The following is a 22,881-nucleotide window of genomic DNA, read 5'->3' as shown; positions in this document are numbered from 1 at the left end:
GTGGCGGAATCTGCAAGGTAGGAAAAAACACTGGGCAGGTCGCCAGTCCATCACAGGGCACACACAAGCACAACACCAACATGGCGCCAACAGAGCTACCAATTGACCTTCTCTGTACGGCTTTGTAAACGTAAGAGGAAAACCCATTAATTCAATCAAATTTATTTGAAGTTCATAATATGATGTTTCCTTAATGGAGGTAGACAGTTATGTCATTCCATGATCTCCTATAAATGTATGACTGATTCACTACAGGTTGCTATCAGGGCCATGACACACAAAGAATATTTTCATGCTCATCAAGCCATTGGGAGACAAACCAATTATTAGGAACACCTGCTCACCTGCTTCATGCAATTATCTAATCAGCCAACCATGTGGCAGCATTGCAATGTACTAAATCATGGTGATACTGGTCAGGAGCTTCAGTTCATGTTCACATCAAACGTGATCTCAGTGATTTCGACTGTGGTGTAATTATTGGAGCCAGAAATTAATTAGCAGCAAAAACAGGTCACTAATTAAGAAAAGGGTTAGAATGAAAACCTGCAACCCCTGTGGCCCTCTGACCTCTTTAGAGAGTTTTGGGGTCAGAGCGCAGGGTCAGCTATTTGTACAGCCTTCTGGATTAATTGCAGGTTGAGGGCCTTGCTCAAGGGACCAACAGAGTAGGGTCCCTTCTATCACTGCCAGTATTTGAACCAGCAACCTTTGAGTTACCAGCCCAGCTCCTATAGTCAGAGAGCCGCCACTCCACCGTAATTTGGATAAACTGGTAATATGTGTGGCTGAGTGAACCCTTACACTAGAAGGCCCATAGCCCAGCAAAGAAATGACTGCAAAGTAGGATGATGTTGACCATTCTGAATTAACAAGTGGTGATCAGTATTGGCTCCCACATCAAAGCCTTCAACATGCCGGACTTTGTATGCGTTGCCCTGTACCTACATTCATCATTTGGTGGTGACCAAAGTCATCTAACCGAAAGCCCCTTCTAAAAGTCAGTCAGTCATTTTGTAACCCGCTCGGTCCTGAACGGGGTCAGAGGGTTCTGCTGGAGCCTATCCCAACTAACATAGGGCACAAGGCAGGAATGACCCCCTGACACGGTACCAGTACATCACAGGGCAAACACACACACACACACACTGGGGCCATTTCACCAAACATGCATGTCTTTGGATTGTGGGAGGAAGCCAACGCAAAAATGAAGAGAACACGGAGACTCCACGCAGGGAGGCCTCGGGACGAGAGCCCTGGTCTCTTTACTGCAAAGCAGCTGAGCAAGCACTGGACCACCTTTCTAGCCCCCCTGTATTGAAAAATTACTGTATTACCTCACACATGGAGGGCTTTGTGCCTTTTTTTATGCAGTCTTCCTCAACTGACAGTTCTCAATAAAATAGTCCATACTTGACACTGAAAGAGACCCTTAGCTAATTTTGAGGCAACCGTCAATTTATCCCAAAGAATGCACAGACATCATATTCTAGACGTCCATACTTCTGACCAAAAGTAGTCCCTTGGTCATGATGTCCTTCCTTTTGAACTCCGTTGCCTTGAATATTATCCCATGTGAAACATGAGAAACTTGGTTTGCTTTCATTTGTCACAATGTCTCCTGCCAAATGTGCTCAAATAATCATCCATCTTCTGCTGAAGTCTCATCTTATTACAGGCAACAAAGTCTGCTCAACATTCCAAAATGTGACCCAGAGCATGCTGGGAATGCGCATTTTTCCTTAACTCTGAACGAACAGCTACACTTTTCATCAGCATTGTTTTCTTTAGCTGTCCTCCCTTTAGATTTACTCAGATCATTTATTTTCTATTTTTTTTGGATGTTCCAAAATAAACTAAAACTTTATTGTTTCCACACGTATTTGCTAATCTGACAGTAATGCTTTGTAAGAACGTTTTTAGAAATAAAATGATTGGCCCAAACTGAAAAAGCCAAATGAAAAAGCCTCAGAGGTTAGAAGGAATATAAATTAGGGACCCCGCTACCAGAGCAGTTTACAGATACAGAGACTATTAATTCCTACACATAAAATCTGAGATTCTGAAATTAATTGCAGTGAAACCACAGCGAGCAGCAGGGACCCAAAATGGTGGCACAATAGTTAGCCCAGCTGCTTCACGGCTCCTTATTCCCCCAGGTTCAATTCCCAGCCAAGTCTTGTCTTCAGTCGAGGGGAGGACAGGCCACAAAAGGAATGGTGGGGTACCAACTTGGCCACCCCATTTACTTGAAGAGGCAAAAAACGAACTGAAAATAAAAGGCATGTGATAACGCAAGGGTTAACGGAAGCGTAGTTTAGCCAATGGCTTCAAAATGATAGGCTCTGGAGAGTGGTCCAATCATAGGGTCGGAGCTCCATAAGGTGGTGAACTCATCTCCTGAACGAGATGTCATCTTTTAGGTGTGCCTCGCTTTTATAGCTCCTGGACTCAAAGGGGTGTGCTCAGTTGTCCTCAGTGGGCGTCTGCTCTGAGCAGCGGGTGATAAGAGAGATACAAGAGTTAGCAATCGAGCCCCCTGGTGTCTGGGAGTGGTAGTGCTTACCTTAGATGAGCCCAGAAGGTGACCCTCAGATGCGCATGCATGACAGATTTTAAATACCTGTTGGTATCAGTATGGATTTACACTCCCTGGCCACTTTATTAGGTACACCTGTTCAACTGCTCGTTAACACAAATATCTACTCAGTCAGTCACATGGCACTGACTCAAAGCATTTTGGCTTGCAGACATTGTCAAGACAACCTGCTGAAGTTCAAGCAGAGCATCAGAATGGGGAAGAAATCTAATTTAAGTGACTTTGAACGTGACATGGTTGTTGGTGTCAGACGGGCTGGTCTGAGTATTTCAGAAACTGCTGATCTACTGGGATTTTCACACACAACCATCTCTAGGATTTACAGAGGATGATCCAAAAAAGGGAAAATATCCAGTGAATGGAAGTTCTCTCTGCAAAAATGCGTTGTTGATGCCAGAGATCAGAGGAGAACAGCCAGACTGGATCAAGCTGATGAAAAGGCAACTGTAACTCGGATAACCACTCGTTACAACTGAGGTATGCAGAAGAGCATCACTGAACACACAACACGTTGAACCTTGACGCAGATGGGCTGCAGCAGCAGGAGACCACACTGGGTGCCACTCCTGTCAGCTAAGAACAGGCAGCTGAGGCTACAATTCACACAGGCTCAGCAAAACTGGACAAAAGAAGATTGGAAAAATGTTGCCTGGTCTCATGAGTCTCCATTTCTGTTGCAACATTCAGATGTTAGGGTCGGACTTTGGCATCAACAAAGGCTCAGGCTGATGCTGTTGGTGTAATGATGTGGCAGATAGTTTCTTGGCACACTTTGGGCCCCTTAGCGCCAACTCCACATTGTTTAAATGTCACAACCTACCTGACTATTGTTGCTGACCATGTCATTGAAAAGCGCTATATAAATGTAATGAATTATTATTATTATTATTATTTCCTTTATGACCACAGTGTACCCATCATCTGATGGCTATGTGCAGCAGGATAACACACCATGTCACAAAGCTGAAATCATCTCAAACTAGTTTCTTGAACATGACAATGAGTTCACTGTACTTAAATGGCCCCCACTGCCTTTGGGGTGTGGTGGAATGGGAGATTCGCATCATGAATGTGCAGCCGACTAATCTGCAGCAACTACTGTATGTGATGATATCATGTCAATATGGAGCAACATCTCTGAGGAATGTTTCCAGTACCTTGCTGAATCAATGCCAGTTCTAATGGCAAAAGGGAGTCCAACCCGGTACTAGCAAGGTGTGCCTAATATAATGGCCAGTGAGTGTACTTCCTCATCCTAAAACAAATGAGTGTGATAAAATATACTGGTGAGTGTCCCCTGGCTTTAGTGCATGCCTGAGCAGACATGGGTTAAAGTCTGTGCTTGGATCTGTTTGCACTTTGGATATAAATCACTTTTATCTCATCGGGCTGTTGCCTGGGTTGTATTTTATTCATACGTGAGTATTTGTAAAAAATAGCAGGGAATGGGTGTGAACAAAAAACAAAATGATTTCATTTAACTATTACTATAACTTCAAATAGCAAGGTACAAAATCTATTTCAGTTTATTTTAATTACTCAGTGCTACTGACTCACCAGTTCTGTGTCCTGGAGGCAAATCCTCTGTTATCTGTGTGGAGTTTTCATGTTCTCCACATGGCTTTAGGAATTTCCTTCTCACATCCCCACAGACTTGCTGGTTCAATTACCTGATGATTCTGAATTGCCCACAGACTGGTGTGTCAGCGGGTCCTTCACTAGCCTTGTGCCCAGTGCTTCCAGGACAGCCTCCGGACCCTCAACTGGAGTGTGTGGGTTTGAGAATTTTTATGTTGTGTTTAATGTCTCCATCTTGTGGTAAACATCTGAAACGCAACTCTAGCTCCATTAGGCTGTGCAAAGTTGAGCAGGGGGAATTCTAAGCTGTCATTTTTCAAATATATTTATTTTTAGTTGGCCCACGTGATATTGGGTCAGGTAGTGAAGGTGTATAGGGGTATACAGTACTAAATATAAAAAGGATAAGATTTATGACTTTGTATGTAAAAAACACATAAAGTTCATATTTCAGGTGCAGTACTGTGCTCTTTTGATGTTTAAAAATTAAATAACAAAATTGCAATGCACACCTTGATTTTCATTCTGACCTATTAACATGCCTGTCTGCTCCATTGTGCTTGAGAAATGGAGGACCAGGGGAATTTGGGGTATTTGCATCCAATGTGGCATTCAGTAAATAAATAGTGTTTAGCGCTGAGTGGCTACACTAACTGTCCTGTAACAGATTTCATTTTAAATGGATACTTTCACTGTTTTTACCCATCCATTTGTACTTCATAACCCATCATGAAAAAGTGAAAACATGTTTTCAGAAAGGTTTGCAAATGTATTAAAAATCAAAAACTGAAATCTCTCATTCATATAAGTATTCAGACCCCTTGCTGTGTTTCTCCAAATTGCACTCAGGTGCATCCTGTTTGCTTATATCCTACATGAGATGTTTCTAGAACTTGATTGGAGTCCATATTGAAATGATTCAACATCCTTTAGAAAGACACACACCTGTGTATTTAAGGTCCCACAGTTCACACTGCATGGCAGGACAAAAAACAAGTCATGATGTAGGGAGCAGGTTGAGGAGACCCTGGACAGGTGGAGATATGCTCTAGAGAGGAGAGGAATGAAGGTCAGTAGGAACAAGACAGAATACATGTGTGTAAATGAGAGGGAGGTCAGTGGAATGGTGAGGATGCAAGGAGTTGAGATGGTGAAGGTGGATGAGTTTAAATACTTGAGATCAACTGTACAGAGTAATGGGGTTTGTGGAAGAGAGGTGGAGAGTGCAGGCAGACTGGAGAAGAGTGTCAGGAGAGATTTGTGACAGATGGATATCAGCAAGAGTGAATGGGAAGGTCTACAGGACAGCAGTGAGACCAGTTATGTTACATGGGTTGGAGATGGTGGCACTGACCAAAAAACAGGAGACAGAGCTGGAGGTGGCAGAGTTAAGGATGTTAAGATTTGCATTGGGTGTGAAGAGGATGGACAGGATTAGACATGAGGACATTAGAGTTTCATCTCAAATTGGACAGTTGGGAGACAAAGTCAGAGAGGCGAGATTGCGTTGGATTGGACATGTGCAGAGGAGAGATGCTGAGTATATTGGGAAAAGGATGTTAAGGATGGAGATGCCAGGTAAGAGGAAAAGAGGAAGGCCTAAGAGAAGGTTTATGGATGTGGTGAGAGAGGACATGCATGTGATGGGTGTAACAGAGCAAGATGCAGAGGACAGAAAGATATGGAAAAAAATGATCTGATGTGGCAACCCCCTAATGGGAGCAGCCAAAAGAAGAAGAAGAAGTAGAAGAAGATGTCCAAGGATCTCTGGTATCAAATTACAGTGAAGCTCAGATCAGAGAAAGGGAATAACGTCATTTCAAAAGTGTTGATCACTCCCAGGAACACAATGACTTCAGTAATTGTGAAATGTAAGAGGTTTGGAACTGCTAGAACTCATAGTTGCAAACTGAGTAACCGGGGAAGAAGAGTCTTAGTCAGTGAAGTGGCTGTCAAATTAGTGGTAACTCTAACAGAGCTTCAGAAGTTCAGAGTTGGCAGATGAGCTGGTTAAGTTTGCAGATGATTCCAAGATAGGTGGATTGGCAGATAATTTGGAATCCGTTAAATCGTTACAGAAGGACTTGGACAGCATACATACTTGGGTAGATTTGTGGCAGATGAAATTTAATGTCAGTAAAAGTAAAAATATTAGGTTTGAATACACAATGGGCGGTCGTAAAATCGAGAGTACACCTTATGAGAAGGATTTAGGAGTGATAGTGGACTCTAAGATTTCAACTTCCAGACAGCGTTCAGAAGCCATTATGAAGGCAAACAGAATGCCAGGTTATATAATGCCTCGATGTGTGGAGTACAAGTCCAAGGAGGTTATGCTCCAGCTTTATAATGCATTGGTGAGGCCTCATCTCGAGGCTACAAAAGGACATAGCAGCACTAGAAAAGGTCCAGAGGAAAGCAACAAGACTGATTTCAGGACTAGAGGGGTTGAAGTATGAGGAAAGATTAAAAAAGATGAGCCTATACAGTTTAAGCAAAAGAAGATTAAATGGTGACATGACTGAAGTGTTCAAAATTATGAAGGGAATTAGTACAGTGGATCAAGACTGATATTTTAAAATGACTTCATCCAGAACACAATGACAGTGTTGGAAACTTGTTAAGGGTAAATTCTGCACAAACATAACATCAAGTCAAGTTTTGAACATTACGAATAATAAGATACCAGGTAGTGTGGTATAGTGTGGTATAAAGTAAGATTTTAGGGACTTTCAAAACTTGGATAGGACTGGAGAGCTTTGTTGGGCTGAATGACCTGTTTTTATCTAGAATGTTCTAATGTTCTAATGAGAAGACATGTTCGAAGGATGACCATCTCAGTACCACTCCATCAATCCGAAGGAAGCCGCTTTTGAATAAAAAGCATGTGACAGACCGCATGGAGTTTGCCCATTGGCAGGGCCATCTTACCAGCATCATAGGCCCCCAGGCGAGGTAGTGTTCTGGGCTCCCTGATTTGACAACAAAACAGAAATATACATATGTATCAGAAATATTGTGGGCCCTCAGCCAGGGCCCACTGTGCCAATATGTTAAGATGGCCCTGCCTGTCAGCATTTAAAGAACTTTAAGAGCATTATTCTCTGCGCTGATGACACAAAAATTGAACTCTTTGAGCAGACCTCCAAGCACTATCTCTGACATAGACCAGGTACTGCTCATCACTGTCATAATACCATACCTACGGTGAAGCACAGTGATGGCAGTGTCATGCAGTGAGGGTGATTCTCAGTGGCAGGGACAGGACAACTAGTGAAAACTGAATGAAGGATGAATGCAGCCAAATGCAGAAAGACCCTTGAAGAAGACCTGCTCCAGAGTGCACGAGAAGGCATACAGTCAACACAATGCTGAACTGGCTTTAGGACACGTCACTGACTGTCCTTGAGAGGCCCAGCCAAGACTTAAACCCCACAGATCATGTGTGGAGATTTCTGAAGATTGGCAGTTTACAAATTGTTCTCATCCAGCTTAATGGAAGTTGAGAGGATCTGCCAGGAAACATGAGATTCACTGCCCAAATCCAGCTGGGTAAAGCTTGAAGAGAAACCCAAGAAGAATTAAAGCTGCAATTGCTGTCAAAGGGACTTCTGCAAAGTACTGAATTAAGGGTCTAAATACTTCCATGAATGAGAGATTTCAGTTTTTGATTTTTAATAAATTTGCACACATTTCTAATATCTTGTTCTCTCGTTGGGTTATTCAGGGCAGAGTGACTGAAAAATGGCACATGTGTACAAGAAATAAAAGGGTTTGAATACATTCTGCCTAGACACCATTGCAAACCAGGTACACTCTTCATGGTAACAGCATTCCTGATGGAAGTGGCATCTTTCAGCTGGTTAATGCACCCTGTAACGCTGCACAAATTGGTTGGGAATGGCTTGAGGAACATGACGAAAAGCTTAAGGTGCTGCCCTGGCCTCCGAATTCTCAATCCAATTGAGCAACCTGTGGGATGTTCTGGAATAACAAGTCTTTGTGGTTCCACCTAACAACTTACAGTAGGTAAAGGATCTGCTGCTAGCATCCTGATGGCAGTAACACCTCGTAGAGTCCATGCCGCTGTGGGTTGAAGCTGTTTTGGTGACACATGGGGTGACAGCATACTAAGCAGGTATCCTGGTTCATCATTGTGGAGTCTGGACAGAAATTTGGAGAACATGCTAACATCATGTAAGCACCAACTCAGATGAGACCCCACCAAGGACCCATCAGCAATAATAACCAAAAGCTTCACAAACAAGTTAGTTAAGGACTAAGAAGTCCAAAAACCCTCATTCAAGGTTTAAGCTTCAACTACATGACTTGGTAGTTTGTTCCAGATTTCCACAGCTCTTTCCGTGGAGAAGTACTTTCTGGTTTTAGTCTTAAGGCACTTCCCCTTGACCTTCACTGGTTAAAGAGTTGTGATGGATCAAATGTTTTCAATGTCAGAGAATTTGGTTGACCTCTGTTGCACTTTAGTCCCCAATTGCACATGGTCGCTTTAAGATCTAGAGTATAATACCTTTATATTACCTTTACAACCTAATATTTTTGTTTATTATTTTGCTTATTTGGAGCTTCACAGCAATCTGTATTCCATAGGGAATGAGGCATGTTACATGATGTGAAATCAGAAAATCCTCAAAGTACTGAGCCTCCTCGTAAACACCAGCCATTATCAGCTATTTATTTCCTAAATCCACATAATTAGTTATAGTTTATTTCACTCCAAATACTGTACACATACTTGTTGTCTTAAAAGTCTCCTACTTTTCTCCTCTTCCTTCTTTGGAATGGAAAGGGGACTAAATCAGGACTTGTGGTAAAATCAGTGTGATACACTGAACATTCTGAAACCACTTAGTTCTTTTCAGGGTTGTGTAATGCCAGGGTGCTGGGCACAACCCAGGTGCCAGTACAGGGCCTACTCACACACACACACACACACTCACATATGGCCAGTTTGGAGTCACCAAATATGTTCATCCATTTTCAGAATTGCTGGTACAATTCAGGGCTGTGGCGTCTGAACTGATTACCTCAGGTGCAAGGAATAAAGCAACTGGGGATGAGACACCAGTCATTGAAGGGCACATTCACTTGTGATTTGGAATCACCTGTTCACTTTACTTGTTGACGTCGGAGGAACATTCTATGCAGACATGGGGAGCAAGTGCAAACTCCACATGGACAAGGACCACCAGACATGAGATTCAAACATGGGATGCTGGATCTGCGAGGCTACCCTTTGAACTTTTAATTTTGAGAAGCAAACGTGATACCTGCTTACCCATTCAAAAGCCCAGTTTTTCTTTGTAAATGGAACCCTGCTGTTTTCATTTTGTCTGTAGCTATCAGAAAATACAAATCAATGCTGAAAAACAACTTCCCTGTCTGTGCCCTGCTCCACCAGAATGTCGGCATCCCATAGTCTAAAAAATAGATGGAATGACTAACTCAGGAGTCATGCAGTTGATTGGATTTAATTCTGACTTGCTGGTCTGCACACTCTCCTCAGTTTGTGTCACATGTTTTTTCTCAAAGCATCTTTTCTACATCTTTACACCTTCTTTTAACTTTAGGACCCCATCTAAAGGTATACACGAGTGCCATCTTGTGGATATATTTTGTATTACACATGAAAATGTACCTTGAACACACAATTGTCTTGTTCCAGATAATGAACTGGTCCACACACCTTTTGCACTTTACAGTATCTAATGATTAAGAAATGGGAGCCATGCCTCATAAAATTGTCTTGTTCCAGATAATGAACTGGTCCACACACCTTTTGCACTTTACAGTATCTAATGATTAAGAAATGGGAGCCATGCCTCATAAAATTAAAATATCACAAGTACACGGGAAGGAGTGTAACATTTTAACAACTTACAAGATATAATGGAGGAAGGACTGGTACACTGACACAAGTTGCAGTTTCTGGCCCTTGGAAAGGCCTTTTTTAAACAGCACAGCCTGTTTAATGTTCCTCCATTATCTGTGGCTAAGCCCCCCTCAGAAATCAGAGCCACTACGAAACCAATAAGTACACTTAACACCTACGGAAGACACACACAAGACATTCAGGCAGTTGAGTTGAGAAAGGGAAAAAAAGTAACAGTACAAAAATCTGGACAATTTCAGACGTGTATCAGTCAATGACCCTGAGCTAGACATTTATCCTTTCTGTTTTACTCACATAAAGATTTTGGAAAGCAATGTAATTCTATCATGATGTGTTAGAGAGTCTTAAGTAAAAGTGGCTGCCATATATGCAGAAACACTTCTATGCCAGCATGAATGGCACACTGATCCTTAACATTCTTCCACAAAGATGACAGCTTTACATTGTCCCCAGTAAATAATGAGTCCTTGATAATCATTTGCTCCAATATTGTGAGCAGAATAAATGGGTTTTAAAGTATCATCTTAACTATATTTGTAATAAAAAAAAATTGTTCATTGAAACACTTTTTTATTTTTTCTGATTTCATATACTGTACTTTGCTAATCCCCCAGGGAAAATTGTCTTTTTGCATGATCTTTGGGGGTCACAGTGCAGGGTCAGCCATTGTAACAATAGATGCTGCTTTACATTCTTCACCGTTTTGCTGTTATGTTTTAGTCAGAATGTTTATTTTCTTGTTTGGTGCCTTCTTTGTTAATTCTAAATTATTATTTTTACATGTTTTTATTGTAATTATGTATGCTTTGTTAATATTCTTCTATTTCTTTACTCTTTAATTTCTATTTGTTTATATCACACTGTCTTGCATTTCTTGTGTTTTGTGGGAGGAAACACAAGGGGTGGAGCCACAATGATGTCACAAGTGAAGGACCGCCCTCAACATATGTACTTTATGGGCAGGGAGTGAATCCTGCAGTGCTTAATTGATCATAGAGTTGGTATCAAGGCCAGTGCCGCTCTTGTGGTTCAGGGATTTTGCTTCCGTCTTGTGGATTCTGTTCATTGCATTGCAGTTTGGAATTTGTTTGCTTTGGGCTTCTTTTCAGAAAATCCCCTTTAACATTCTATTGTACTTATTTTTATTTTGTTTCTTGCATTTATATAAATGAACATTCTTAGTTTTAAAGATTGTGCTTTAGCTTTGATCTTCTTACCCTGGTTTTTTACTTTTTATGGTTTCTCTCCCCCAGAAGGACATATTTGTGCATTTTTTAAGGTTGAGGACACCTTTAAGCCTGTGTAGGCCAAATGAGGTCCAGCTTCCTTTTGCTGAAGCCTATTCTAGGAAGACTAGAATTAAGGTTTATGGTTTACTAGTAGGCGGCACGGTGGCGCAGTGGGTAGCGCTGCTGCCTCGCAGTTGGGAGATCTGGGGACCCGGGTTCGCTTCTCGGGTCCTCCCTGCGTGGAGTTTGCATGTTCTCCCCGTGTCTGCGTGGGTTTCCTCCGGGCGCTCCGGTTTCCTCCCACAGTCCAAAGACATGCAGGTTAGGTGGATTGGCGATTCTAAATTGGCCCTAGTGTGTGCTTGGTGTGTGGGTGTGTTTGTGTGTGTCCTGCAGTGGGTTGGCACCCTGCCCGGGATTGGTTCCTGCCTTGTGCCCTGTGTTGGCTGGGATTGGCTCCAGCAGACCCCCGTGACCCTGTGTTCGGATTCAGCGGGTTGGAAAATGGATGGATGGTTTACTAGTATATGTCAAGGTGTCACAATTTTTCTTCATTTGGAGTGCACTCAGATCATTAAATTACTACTCCTGAAACCTTTTCAATTTGGAAGAAAACAATTAAGTAAACTAACTCCTTCACTTTCCTTCAAAAGTAATTTAAGAAAACATCCTCAAAAAGTACCCATAACTCTACTGCTCCTTGAAAATTAACAGAAAGACAAAAAAAAGGATATTTAGGAATAACCGATAGTTATCTATAAGTCATCACCAGACATAAAGTCACCAAGCAAATTATTAGCAACACTATACCAATACTACTGGGTGAGGCTTCCTTTTGCTCTGCTTTGGATTCCACAAGATGTTGGAAACAATGTTTTGAGATTTTAGTTCAGGTTGGCCCCACATTCATGCTACAAATATCCCGTTCTAGTGGATTTACATCTGGTGACCAGGAAGGCCACTGAAAGATACTAATGTCATTGTCTTCCTCGTGAAACCAGTAGCCATAGAAGTAATAATAATAATAACTTTATTTATATAGCACCTTATCATACAGTTACATGCAAATCTAGGTGCTTTCCAAAGAGTTAACAATAAAAACAATAAAGATATACCATAGTTACTTGGATAATACCATTGATTAATATTACAATAATTTTTAATAAATGTAAGTATACTAAATAGAAAATCAACCTGAGAATTGTTAAACAAAATTTAAACATTAAAGAGCAAAGCAAACCTTGGAGTAGGATATGGTGTGTGCTGTAGACATTTATAGTAAAAAATCTTCAAAACTCAAAATTCACCTAAATTTCATTACAAATTGAACAATTCAGGGCAAGAACAGGAAAAGATGAAAAGTGCCAAGTCAGCACACATTTGTTCGGCACAAATGACATAAAAAATATTTTTAAAATGATAAAATTGTATAAAATTGTTCACATTCAGTGTTTAGTTTTGATTATGCCTGTTTGTATCAGACAAAAACAAAACCAGACATTAAGCCATGTCGTGTAGTAAGTTTCCACTAATGTTAAACTCATATCATATCCAGACATGTTAAGTGTGCAGTTCTGTCTGGTTGTGACACAAAACTAAACTCCATAGTAGATCTTTAACCACACCATAATTACATAACTTAAACTGAAACTAATAGATATAAAAATAAAAGAGATGTCTTTGTGAAATAAAAACTAAATTAAAACTAAAAATACATGATGAGGGAAAACTAAAACTAAACAGAATTTCCAGGTAAGGTCAGAAATAATAAAGAAATAAAAACTAATATAAAAATCGGGAGTGGTCTCCCCTAGATTTACCCGTATACTCAGATATAGGGATAGATATTGGAGGAGTAAACCACAAGGCAATGATTATATTTTTATATTACGGTATGTATATTATAGAATCACCAACAACAAATCAAATGAATAATATATTGAACAATTATTATAACTGTAAAGTTGAATAATTTGGACTCTGCAGCTGCATGAACCATCCATCCTCCAATCCCAGCCAACACAGGGCGCAAGGCAGAGAACCAATCCCGGGCAGGTCACCAACCCATCGCAGGACACACACATGCCAAGCACACACTAGGGCCAATTTAGAATCGCCATTCAACCTGACCTGCATGTCTTTGGACTGTGGGAGGAAACCGGAGCACCCAGAGGAGACCCACACAGATACGGGGAGAACATGCAAACTCCACGCAAGGAGGACCCGGGAAGCGAACCCAGGTCTCCTTACTGCTAGGCAGCAGCGCTACCCACTGCGCCACCGTGCCCGCAGCTGCATGAACCACTTCTTGTTAACTGACATAGCCGAAAAGTTGAAAGAAATATACATTTTGTACCTAATACTTATATGCAAAATTTGGTTGACCTAAGTGAAAGCGTACTCAAGTTCTCATGTTTACACACACACAGACATAATTCCAAAAATGGTATATTTGGGACTCGGGGAAGTATAAAACGTCAGGATTCATTAAAATCTCAACATCGAATTTTTGGAGGATTCCAATACTTTACGTATACGAGAAAGTAAAAAGGCAGAACTGTAACAACATTGGTCAGAACGATGCAGGCCAGCTGGTTGCCACCCTCCACTGGGCACAGTTCAGTTCATACAGACATCCATAAAGGTCTCTGAGGCCTCCTCATTTCCTCCAGTACCCCAGGTGACTGAAGAATAGAAGTAGCCATTAGAAGATGTGGCCATGAAGGGATGCACACGTTTAGCACCGGTACTCAAATGGGCTGTGGCATTCAAGTGGTGACTGATTGATATTAAGATTGGTATTAATGGGCCCAAAGGGCTGGGTGTTTGGATTCATGCTTTTAGAATTAAATTCTAATCCTGTCATGTGTGTGCCTCAACAGAAATCCAGATTCATCAGACCAGAAGTCTTCACCTGTCCCGTTTTGGGCCTCATCTTTCTTTTATGGCTGACAGGAGTGGAACATGACATGGTCTTCTGCTGTTGTAGCCCATCCGTCTCACACTTTGATGTTTTGTGCATTCAGAGATGCTTTTCTGTTCACCACAGTTGTACAGAGTGATTTACTGTCACCTTTCTGTCAGCTTGATCCAATCTGGCCATTCCCTTCTGACCTCTCAACAATCAAGTTTCTGTCTGCAGAACTGCCCCTCACTGAATGTTTTTTACACACTATTCTGAGTAAACTCTGCAGATTGTTGTGTATGAAAATCCGTGGTGTTTAATGTGAACATTAACTGAAGCTCTTGACCTGCAACCTCTATGCAACAACCAGCTCCTCATAGCCCTGCAACGCAGCAATATTGCAAGTGCACCTTCTAAGGATTTATTTAACTCAAATTTAGTGCTGCCAGTTTTATGGTGATGAACTCAGATACCTTAATTCAAGAGAATTGTAGCCTAAACAAGGAAATAAATAAATACAATGTTCTCTAAAATGGCCAAACACAGACATACACAAACACACACAAACAAGCATGTGTACAAAGCGTCCAATGAAAAGCTAACTTAACCGGAGGTTCTTGTCTTACAGCACTCAGTGTAAATGTCTTCACACATTCTCACACAAATGACACACGAATTAATATTCTTTCGGCTGCTCCTGTTGGGGTCGCCACAGCGGATCATCTTCTTCCATATCTTTCTGTCCTCTGCATCTTGTTCCGTCACACCCATCACCTGCATGTCCTCCCTCACCACATCCATAAACCTTTGCTTAGGCCTTCCTCTTTTCCTCTTCCCTGGAAGCTCTATCCTTGGCATCCTTCTCCCAATATAATATACTCAGTATCTCTCCTCTGCACGTCCAAAACCAGCACAATCTTGCCTATCTAACTTTGTCTCCCAACCGTCCAACTTGAGCTGACCCTCCAATGTACTCATTTCTAATCCTATCATCCATCCTTTTATACACACTGTATTAATCGAAACACAGGCAATCATCTCAAGTATCCCTTTATACCTCCAAGCCCGATTCATCTGTGCTGAAACAAGACCGCTCAGATCTAACTTGACCTGAAGGTGGCAGTGTTTCAACATTTTTGTGCGCATACACCAATGTTCATGTTACAGCATTTAATACAAGTAATAAATCTCCCAAACTATCACCATGCAAATCTGAACAGAAACCTCAGACCACTGTTACTGCAGCATACAATGTGCCCGGTAACTTATACAATCATGAAGGTATTACATATGTACAAAAGAGATGCAGCAGTTGAAAGAGGGGGAAAAAATATCCCAAGAATTAAAAGTAATGGAAGGGTCATGACTGGTAATGACACAACCAACTACGACTTTTTTAAAATTATGCTTGTACATATCGATGAGCTCTGATACCAGCATGTGAGAAGGTCCGCTTTCCCCATGAAAAATATAGTCAGATACAACTGCTGTCCACCAAAGAGCTATGGGGATCCCAAGGAGAGTCTGATATGAACAAATCTGAAATCATTCTTAAATCAACCCCCAATTCGTCATCTCTGCCTACAGCGTGCGACTCCATTTCAGTTAACAGCATTTTGACTGACCCGTGTGTATTTTTCATTTACACTAGTAAAACTTCCCTCTACTGGTCAGTGGAGCTTGCAATTGCAAACCAAAAACAAGTTGATGGGGTTTAATACTGGTCCAAAGCATTTCACAAAATTTTCTAAACTTGTGGGGGGGGGTCGAAACCTCAAGGGGAAAAAAACAATTGCATCATCCCCTCAATGTTGGTCCACTTATACTGGGCCTCAGTTACTGGATTGGCACATTCAAATACTCCATAACCAAACTGCAATTTAACATTCTCATAAACAGTGAAAGCCACTGGTAGACTACTTCAGTCCTACAACTTTCAAGAAGCACAAAGAACTGCCGTTAATTCCAGTCATGCCAAAAACCTACTCGATACATCCTACCATATTGCCTCGCTTTTTACAAGGCCATGCTGTACCCTATGTGAGAAATATCAGGTTTCCATTTCCACCAGCTCACACCCTGGTTCTTTGAATTTGCAGGGCATCTCCCTTTCTTCTGTTTGGGTTCCCCCAGGTGCTCCAGTTTCTCCCACAGTCCAAACGGTGAATTGCCGATTCTAGTTTCCCTGCCATGGACTAGTGTTTGCTCCTTGCCTTTGTGCCCAAAAACCAAGCACACCACCACAACCCTGTTCAGAACTAATATGGGTTAGGAAAAAAAAAAAAAACTGACTTCATTACAAAAAAATTTCCCCAATAGAATTCTAGGGATATGCATGCAAATCAGTCTGCACCCATCTGCTTGCTACTTGACTGACAAAAAAAAAAAAACCATACACATTTGACCAGCAAGTCTCTTCTGGCAAGGATTTATTTACCAAAAGTGGGTGTGTGCAAGCCAACAGGCTCTGTCAGCAAGCATGACCAACTAGGAGCATTCATTTCAAGATTCCAACAAATTGCCAGCTGCACAGGAATGTAATCGCGTATTTGAGGCTTCAATTTCATCTTCTTTGATCTGTCTTGCACTTCCATCAGCACAAGACACCAAAGACAGTCCTTCAAACCCCTTTTCTGGAAGGTTAATGTGGAGAAAAAAAAAAAGCCAGTCCAAATACATTTCTAAACTCTACAGCAACATGCCCAACCCAATCTACTCGTTTTAGTTCTCTCCTATACATTTTAGCCTTCCAAGAATGAATATGGCTGCAGTTTTCAGCAAAACGATGCACTGGACTGGAGGCCAGTTACTTGAATCATAGGCAGATGTTACCTTGTGAATGAAGTTAGAATTGCTCAGGTAGGGAACAGTTTGAGAAGATTAGTGAGCACACGTATCATTCAAGGTCAAGCAGATTTTACCATTATTAAAACTCACTTACACCCCCCTTCACCACTCATACACAAAACAATAAAATGGACATTTTTCACGCGACTAGCCATGGTCTGCATTTTTGCCAATACATGCCAAACACTAATCACCCAAACCACTCAAACCCTGCAACAAAGCTAAAAATAAATGGCACCCTAAAACCACCATGTCAATTTACCAAAACCCAGAACTCAACTTACTGTTCACATGCAAAGCCAATTAAAAAATATTCAAAAAACACCAAAACATGGGTATTCAAAAAAAAGCCTTTTATTTTTTTTCTCCAAGTATTTATTTGACATAAGCCAGCCACACATGGTCACCAATATCCACCAAACCCAAGGTGGCTGTAAACCAATCACTTGCACAACTTGTCAGCAGATGGTACTTTACGGGATATCAACCTAAAAACATAAAGATGAAGTTAGTTTTGCACAATACCAATTTGTAGTAATTCAGACATATGTACATATCCACATGTACTACAAGTTACTTAAAAAAAAAAAAACGAACAAAAAAAAAAAAAAAACACACCTCTTACTTGGGTCAAAACGCCAGTTGCTCTGGGAACCTGATCCCCCAGGACACCATTTCATTCAATCCACAGTGAATATTAAATCAACCTAATTAGAAAAATAAATAAAGTTTTAATTTCACACAAAAAAAATTCATCCTGCACCCCCCCCACCACCAACACAATTTCCATTAGTTTCATGCATACAGCATACTATGCACGTATGTAAATGACAATGACCACATGTCCATGTTAAAAAGTGGACAAGTACAAGTTTTAAAGTGGGGATTAAAAAGCCTTCCAACCACCCTAAAAACAAAAAAACAGGCTTAAAAGTCTTCACAATTTCATTTTGAACTGAAAAGGGCTGGGACCATATTTAGCCAAATGCATGGATAGTTATACTAAAAAGTTGCCATTTCAAAAAAAAGTTGCAAAGGCAAGGTAGTGGAGACAAAGTTCTCCTATATACATAATACTCATGTAATGAGGGTCTTTTCAAGTATTTATCCTCATTTAGAGGCTAACCAGGATGGTCTTGCTCCAGAACACTGACAGCAACTGGATATATTTATACTGGACACTGCAGGTCGGTGACTGAACACCTTTTGGTAAAAGGGAGAGGTCACTACAGAGCAACTCGTCCAATAGATATGGGGTATATATATATTTTTTTAAATGAACGAAGTCAGAAGAATGCGGAACAGGAGATCAAAAGCAGTTACCTCGAAGCACAGGCCTATCTCCACAATTGAACTAGCCATGAGCAGCTTTCATCTGAGGATTCACATGTAGGAAGACGCAAAACTTCGTTGTCCAAAAGGCTTTGATGATTTTCCAAAAAACTCTTGGATGTCCTTGAAGGTTACACACTTTTTAGGTCCATATGCATTGTTAAAAATTTCCAACCCCCTTGATCCCTTACATCTACACTTCCCACCCAAACACTTGCTGTAACTAGACCTGTCAAGCTTTCCTCAATCCTACACCTATGATTTGCTCAGAAAGCGTTAAAACACTTAACTGATGTGTCATGTCATGCCCCTTCTCCCCATTTTTTTTTTTTTAAATGGATCATAATGCCTATTTATAAAGTGCACAGAGCTGTATGATATCTGTGCTTTCCCTTTCCCCTGAAGAGCCCAACCCCCCCTTACCCTAATACCCCCCCACCACACCTTGCTATAGAGCACAGCATATTGTATACGCCTGAACTCTGCTAAACTTGCTACTTTTGAGAGCTTTAGTGCATTTACTGCACATCTGAAATACAATCGCTATACACCCCCATCCACCCAAATCTGTTATGTAAAATTATAGACCCATGTGTATGAGGCACAAGGAAGCAGGACAATTTTAACCATTCGTTTAATGGGCTTCATGAAGCCAAACTTTACAAAAGTTTCTTCCAATATTTGATACAGAACGTAAAGCACAATTTTCCAGTGAAAAATAGACAGAATCTGAATGTGCAGGTTTTAAGTTTGAGGAATCAAGTCCATTACAGAAGTCTGCATCCAAATAGTACAGGTGGCAAAGAGTAAAATACCTATAAAGCTCCAAGAGCTTTGCTTTTTATGTTTAACTTAGGGTTCTTTGAACATCCTGAACAGTACATGGCCAATCTTTCAACTCTTAAGCAGTCTAGAGTAATTTACTCTTCTACACACAAATCTTTAGCTATACCAAGGTGGTTGCTGGAAATGGGAGAAACCCAGGCTGCACTCCTACCTTGCTAAAACTAAAGGAATGCATCAGAAACTGAAGGCGCACAAAGCCTTAAAATAATTCACAGCTTGTCACGCTTCGAGTAAAAGTTGTTCATTTTACAGAAATAAAAAAAATAAAACCCTCATGTAATGAGGGAAATGTTTTAACTAGAAATTGCAAAAAGAAAACACGAACACATGACTAAATACAAATATTCTCCATTAGAAGCTGTCGGGTTGTGTTCAACAAAAAGAAAAAAAAAAAAAAAAGTCAAAACCAGAAGCTTCAACATTTCTCAAAAAAAAAGAAAAGCAGTATCACAACACACGGAAACAAAAGAAACAGATTCTTCGAAGAGAATATCTTTATAAATACAGCCACTGAAGGATGATCTTGAATCAGGAAGGATTTTTTATTCATGTGTAGCTGAGGACAAGAAGTAGGCACAGATGTAAAACGCACTGTAGCAAATATTGTTCAAATGTACAAATCTCTCCAGACTTTACAGAACAATTAGAACAGAATATCTGGTAAACTGAATGCCTCAAGTGGAACTACACTTGTGCCATGCATTAATTTGTAAAAAAAATGAATATTGACTGTAAAATGTTGAGTCTAATAGTCCAGTGTAGAAGGAAAAAATACCCCTCCCTCTAAAAAAAGGCCCAAAAATCCAAGATCTGACTAAAGACACTGAAAACTTCCAACCCCTCAAACCCCTGATGTCATGTGACCTTACCATAGCTGTCATAGCTGTCTCTGTAGGAACCTCCAGGACGATCACCATAGCCTCCCTGCCCCCTGAATAAAAAAAAAAAAAGGCAATGTATGAAAATTGTGAAAGATGCGCATTTCACCACAAAGTTAGAATATTAAGGGAATGGCTTTGCAGACGTTTTCTGTATGAACTGTCCAAGGATTATGCTGTTCAATCCCCCCCCCCCCCCAATTAGTTAAATATACAAAAAACCACTAGCCTGGGACCCAAACAAAAACTACCGATTAAAATCCCATATTAAAACATTTGACTAAACTTTACACTAATAGAACACGAACCAGTTCTGACTAACATACCTGCCATCTCTGTTGTAGTAACTCCTGTCTGAAGGATATCCACCACTGTTTCTGTTATCAAAGCGGCCACCACCATAACGGTCTCCACCTCCTTTTTTTTTTTTTTTAAAGGGAAAAAAAAAATTTCAGACAAATTCTACAAAAACTATACGGTTTCCTGACCAGAAGAATGGTCAGCCTACCCCCCCCCCCCCCCGGAAAACCCAGGCCTACCTCTGCCACCCCTGCTTCCTCTGAAGAATGCTCCACGACCAGATGGCCGTCCCCTGTATCCACCACCAGATCGGTTTCCGGAAGATTTGCCAGCTTGGTCCACGCGGATTTGTCTTCCATCAACAGACTAATAAATTAAAAAAAATAAAAATAAAATACACAACTCTAAAACATCATCCACAACAAAGGCTGGTTGCGAGGCCTACCTTTCCATTCATTGCGATCATTGCATCTTTAGCATCCTCTGGGTTTTCAAACGTTACAAAGCCAAAGCCTCTGGACTTGTGGGTTTCACGATCCTTTATTACCACCACTTAAAAAAAAAAAAAAAAATTTAAAAAGGTGCATATTTATTTACTAATTAGCTTGTTAAGTATACGTTAATTTTCAAATGCGCATACCTTCAGAAACATGCCCGTATTTAGAGAAAACATCCTCAAGGGACCGTTCGCTGGTCTCAAAACTAAGACCACCGACGAAAAGCTTTCCTTCATCAGACATGTTGAAAAATACTAGGAATAAAAATAAATAAAAATTAGTGTTTTCATATTGGACTGAAGTAGGTCACCGAGATCTGCAGTAGGCGTAACCCTTGGTAAAAAGTAGGTCAATGTGTCGCCCCACTAGAAAGTAGGTTACTCCGCCCTGCCGGCCAAAACTGCGTCATCAATCTAAACTGCGCATGAACGACAATCGAGACAAGGTGCGCGCTCCCGTCCAGCCCTTCCCGAGCGCCATTTTCTACTCCTCGTGGCGCTCGACGCCATTTTAGTCTACGCCTCACAAAAAGGAAATACAAATACTCGGGCAACAGTCCAGGTTAAAATAAAATCTTTACTGTAGAGAATACTCCCCGTCAAATGAATATTTTACTTCGGGCGATACCCCCCCAGACAAATAAACTACCGTAGTATGAATTTCTTTACTGCAAGAGAAAAATGTTGGCCTTTAAAGAAAAAAAAAAAACTTAAAAAACCTCGCCATTAACATACACTAAACAGCTATTCGATAAAATATCGGAAGCTAAATAAACGACCCTATTTCACCATGAAATAAAATCCACCTTTAAACATTTAAATTCCAGTAAAACATACAAACATTAAAAGTACTATGAACACTACTTATTAAAATACTACCACAAACGTTTCCATGCTTGCAAATCTTACCTTTGACGACGAAACGTCTACACAGACAAACAGCAAAATGACACGTTCAACGGACAAGAACCGTTTGACGTTCAATGCGGCAAAATGGACGTATTTATTAAGGTTTTAAAACCGCGCCTCCTAAAATGAATAATTCAATAGGGGTGGAGTTTACCTGACTTCAGCATAGCAGTTTTACGGACCGGAGAGGGTGGAACTATGTAAATAATTTACGTCACGTTCTTTCCTCCCACTACTGAGAACTGGTTGAAACCAGTTTTGGTCGCGCTTCTTCGTTACACAACACTCCCCATCCCCCTACCATTTTCAAAAGCGCATTGCAGTTGCAAACAAAATCTTGGTAACAAAGAGATTTTTAGGAAAGTTTTAAAAATTAGCGGTCGTTTACAAATACACTTATTTAATAATCGCAGAATTAAACGCGACGTTAATACTACATTGAAAATAAAATATTTATATCTAGAGTTTAAAGTGAGGCCCCCTGAAATATTTTAAACATCACGGCTTGATCGCCCGTATGATTAGGTATTAATTCGTTATTTATAGTCCTCATATACGTTAAGGATTCTGTTAAATTGTGCTGTGATTTAAATTGCAAAACGACTTGCATTCGTGTTCACAATGGCATACACTGCTAATATAAAAACTAAAGGCTCGTTTGCTTCCATTTCTGCATGTCATCTGCTGTAACTTTGTCCTGTAGGATCCACGTACACCCGCGTGGACATTCGGTATTCTGTGGACATAATCCAATAACCCCCTAAACTGACCTACTTTTTCTACAGATTAACTACTAACTGTAAATTAGATCTGACGTTTATATTAGACAGGCTTAGCAAAAGCACAAAATAAAAAGGGATTGTATCAAAAATAAATCTCTTATCCTGGTTTCCAGTGGTCTTTGTAAAATAAAAGCCCCACACCGACACTATGGCGCCCACGTGCTCTTTCCCATCCCCTACACCATCTCCAACGTGCACGCGCAAAATGAAACTACACAACGAGTAGCTGCTGCCGGTTTAAAATACTTTTTCCATCATTGCATTGG

The 22,881-nt window shown here is 40.7% G+C and overlaps 1 protein-coding gene across 1 annotated transcript; it reads right to left on the bottom strand.

The window, feature by feature from the left end:
- Positions 1-19,001: 19,001 nt before the first annotated feature.
- On the bottom strand, positions 19,002-21,924 carry cirbpb (cold inducible RNA binding protein b). The gene is made up of 7 exons (XM_028816236.2): positions 21,834-21,924; positions 21,069-21,179; positions 20,874-20,980; positions 20,668-20,794; positions 20,455-20,545; positions 20,120-20,181; positions 19,002-19,806 (listed from the first exon to the last, which is right to left on the bottom strand). The coding sequence occupies exons 2-7, from the start codon at positions 21,166-21,168 to the stop codon at positions 19,793-19,795; spliced, it is 501 nt and encodes a 166-aa protein (XP_028672069.1). The 5' UTR covers positions 21,169-21,179; positions 21,834-21,924; the 3' UTR covers positions 19,002-19,792.
- Between the last annotated feature and the right edge of the window lie 957 nt (positions 21,925-22,881).

The sequence above is a fragment of the Erpetoichthys calabaricus genome, chromosome 12 (genome assembly GCF_900747795.2).
Source record: "Erpetoichthys calabaricus chromosome 12, fErpCal1.3, whole genome shotgun sequence".
Taxonomy (NCBI): Eukaryota; Metazoa; Chordata; class Cladistia; order Polypteriformes; family Polypteridae; genus Erpetoichthys; species Erpetoichthys calabaricus.
This window is presented reverse-complemented; position numbering and strand designations above follow the sequence as displayed.

What these genes read in the sequence shown, in the direction of transcription:
- cirbpb (XM_028816236.2), bottom strand. Translation starts at nt 21,168, where the DNA reads ATGTCTGATGAAGGAAAGCTTTTCGTCGGTGGTCTTAGTTTTGAGACC. An exon ending in ATACGGGCATGTTTCTGAAG is followed by an intron (nt 20,981 to 21,068) that starts GTATGCGCATTT and finishes TTTTTTTTTAAG; the next exon opens with TGGTGGTAATAAAGGATCGT. An exon ending in TGATCGCAATGAATGGAAAG is followed by an intron (nt 20,795 to 20,873) that starts GTAGGCCTCGCA and finishes TTAATTTATTAG; the next exon opens with TCTGTTGATGGAAGACAAAT.